We start from the raw sequence: 3,496 nt of genomic DNA on the forward strand, positions 1-3,496 counted from the left end.
CGTGTGAACTCGTGAATCATCATCAAGATGTGTCATCTAGACCTACTCTACAGTTTGGTCGTCCTCTACACCGTCCAGAGGCTGATTGCAGCCGCGGCGCCCGCTGTCGTCCCGTGGCGTCCAGCTCGGCGTGCGGCGCCGGCCGCCGGCCCGGCACGTAACTTTGACACGTCGCCGGCCGCTGGCCCAGCGCGTGACCTTGACATGTCGCCTGAGGCGTCGGCCGCCGAGATTGACCGGGACAGAGTGGGAGTGATGGGCCAGCTCCGGCCCGATCCTCCGGACCGCTCCCACACTCTGCCTCCCACCGTAGGTCAGCTGATCACCGGCGCCGCGCCGCCGCCGCCCAGCCTGGCCCGCCGGCCGCCGCCCGGGCCCGGAGCGGCGGCTGACTCTACACCGGTCAGCGCTCGGAACCGGCGTGGGGGAAGGAAGCGAGCCCGGCCCCGCCGCAGGAGAGGGGGAAAGGACTGGCGTCGGCACGGAGACAACACGGCGGACCGCCTGCTGATCGGACAGCTCAACGTCCAGTCACTCAAGCCCAAGATCGCAGACCTACGGACTGACCTTCCTGACTACCAGTACGATGTGTTAGCATTGTGTGAGAGCTGGCTGACGCCTAGCGTACCGAATAGACTTCTGAACATAGACGGTTACCGGCTGTACAGGTGTGACCGTCCCGACACTCGCGGACTAGCCAAGGGACGCGGTGGTGTGGCGCTCCTGGTTCGTGACGTGTACCGTGTTGAGATTTTAAAAACTCCTGTGACTGGTGTACTAAACTCGAATCTTGAAGTGCTATGGGCTAAGGTATATGTCGGGAAGTGTCGAGGCATGGTCTTCGCCTCAGTATACCGTGTGCCAACGAACACTTCAGCCCAGGTCACTGCGGACTTAGACGACTTTGAGGGGCAGGTTCAGCACATGCTAGCCACCCACGCTGGTGCTACACTGGTGATCGCTGGTGATTTGAACTGCTGTCAGCTCAAGTGTGCAGCCGACTCTCCTGGGCAGCGACTCCGCCAACTTCTGACAACATACGGACTGACAATCAGCAACAACCGGCACCCGACCTACCGACCGGCCGGCTCGCTGCTGGATATCGTGGCTGTCAGCCGCCCTGACTACCTGCTGCGCGCTGGCGTCACGCGCTGCCACTATGGCACCCCGCACGATTACACCCGAGCTGTGCTGCAGTGCACCGGCAGGACCAGGGTGGCCGGCCCGGTCACACAGCGCCGGCGACTCGGCCGGATCGACGCCGACAGCTTCAACCGGCAGCTGAACAACATCGACTGGAGCCCAGTGTTCCGGACACAGCTGACAGCCAGCAAGTGGGAGTCGTTCTGCGACATCTTCCTCGGGCAGCTGGACACAGTGGCACCCGTTACGAGGGTGCAGCAGCGACCTCCTGGGAGCCTGTTGGTCTCGGCACCTACCAGAGACCTGATGGCGCGACGGAGACAGGCCCTGCGCCCTGGTGGCGACCGAGAGAACTATAAGGAGCTGAACCGTCTGTGCCGCGCGGCTGTCCGGAAAGACCAGCAGGCCCACATCAACCGGGAACTGGCCAAAGCAGGGCCTAGCAAAGTCTGGCGGGTACTACGGCCCATCATCGGCAGCAAGAAAGAGGCTGCGGTTCCCAGCGCCACGCCCGACGCGCTAAACGACTATTATGTGAGCATAGGGCCAATCACAGCTGCCAGCGTCCCCCCGCCCACGGTACCAGTGCCGGTCAGACTGCCGCGTGTCACGACGAGCCGGTTCAGACCGCAACCGATCGACATGGACACGCTCGGCCTGCTCCTGCTACACATGAAGCCGTCAACTTCAACAGGCAACGACGGGATCAGCGTCAGCATGTTCCGCACCTTCTTTTGGGGCATGGGTCACGTCCTGTTGGACATAGTCAACTCCAGCCTGACGACCAGCAACGTGCCCGGCCCCTGGAAACATGCAATGGTAACGCCAATCCCAAAAGGACAAGGACCATCGGAGCCAGCAAACACTCGCCCGATCTCCATCCTGCCGGCGATAATGAAGGTTGTTGAGCGGGTCGTCCAGCGCCAGCTGGTGCAGTACTTGGAGGCCAACCAGCTCCTGTCAACCACCCAACATGGCTACCGCAGCGGCCGCAGCACCGAGACGGCACTCAGCGTCATCACCGACCGTGCGCTGGAGGCGATGGACGCTGGAGAGGTGTCGATCCTGGTGCTGTTGGACCTCTCCAAATGTTTTGACGTTGTGCCGCACGGGAGACTGCTGGATAAGCTCGCACTGTATGGGGTAGATACCGAGTGGTTCGGCAACTACCTAAGCGGACACACTCAGCAGGTGCAGATGGCCAGTGGTGACGGTGGATACGTGCGGTCGAGTGTCAAGTCAAACACAATTGGCGTGTTCCAAGGCGGATCGTTAAGTTGTATGTTGTATTCGGTGTTTGCAAACGAAATGTGTCTGTACCTGCCTGACGGTGTCACAATCGTGCAATTTGCAGACGATACTCAACTTCTTGTGAGCGGTAAAAAGCGTGACTTGGCACAGGTCATCCAACGCATGGAGCAGGCGCTAGAGTGTCTCTTCCAGTGGTTCTACGCAAACACTATGAAGCTAAACACCGCTAAGACGCAGGTCCTTGTACTAGGAACCCCCGCTATGCTGCGAGGACTGCCGCCTGTCACACTGACTGCCATGGGTGCTGTTATTCCGGACTCTAGAGTTGTCAAAAATCTCGGAGTGGTCATGGACAATCATCTCAGCTTCAGGTCGCACATCGATTATGTGACAGCTAAGTGTACTGGTGTCCTAATCGGTCTGATGCACGCCAAGCACGTTATACCGAAGGCCTCTCTGCCTGTGGTAGTAGAAGCGCTCGTGAACTCCGTTATCAGATATTGCTTCTCGCTATACGGTACGTGCACCGCTACTCAGATTCATCGTGTGCAGAAACTGCTGAACTTCGGTGCTCGAGTTATTAGCGGCCGTCGTAAATACGACCACATCAGTGACGTTCTGTGCGACTTGGAGTGGTTGAATGCCCCTAACCTTGCTAAGTACCATCGCATCAGTTTGGTGCACAGGGTCACTACGACTGGAAAGCCGGAAGCGATCGCACAAACCATCGGTGACACCCTGCGTCACTCGTACGAGACGCGCAGAGCTGCCGACCACGCGATGCCGAGAATCCGCACGGAAGCCGGTCGCCGGCGGCTCTGTTATAGCGCAGTGCGTGAGTACGACTCTCTGCCGTTTGACGTCACCGTGCGAAACTTTCGGCGCCAGCTCAAAAAGCATCTATTGAAAGAACAGTGTGAGGCGCATGGTTAGCTCAGGTCGAGTGGTTGAGTGCTGCTTTTTATGCCTGGTCTTTTACTTGTGTTGTAAATGTTTGACGTGTGCCAATGAAAAACCATGCACCATGGATTTGTCATGAATATATTATCTGTATCTGTAAAGGGTACTCCATTCCTTTGTAACGTAAAAATGACCAACTTCA

At 58.4% G+C, this 3,496-nt stretch overlaps 1 protein-coding gene across 1 annotated transcript; it reads left to right on the forward strand.

The window, feature by feature from the left end:
• The first annotated feature begins 204 nt into the window (after positions 1-204).
• On the forward strand, positions 205-2,518 carry LOC122368051. Its single transcript, XM_043341667.1, has 4 exons — positions 205-309; positions 520-726; positions 1,015-2,364; positions 2,498-2,518. Exons 1-4 carry the CDS (start codon positions 205-207, stop codon positions 2,516-2,518), a joined length of 1,683 nt encoding a protein of 560 aa, XP_043197602.1.
• Positions 2,519-3,496: the final 978 nt, after the last annotated feature.

Source organism: Amphibalanus amphitrite, unplaced genomic scaffold, assembly GCF_019059575.1.
Source record: "Amphibalanus amphitrite isolate SeventyFive unplaced genomic scaffold, NRLGWU_Aamphi_draft 000918F_arrow, whole genome shotgun sequence".
NCBI classification, from domain to species: Eukaryota; Metazoa; Arthropoda; class Thecostraca; order Balanomorpha; family Balanidae; genus Amphibalanus; species Amphibalanus amphitrite.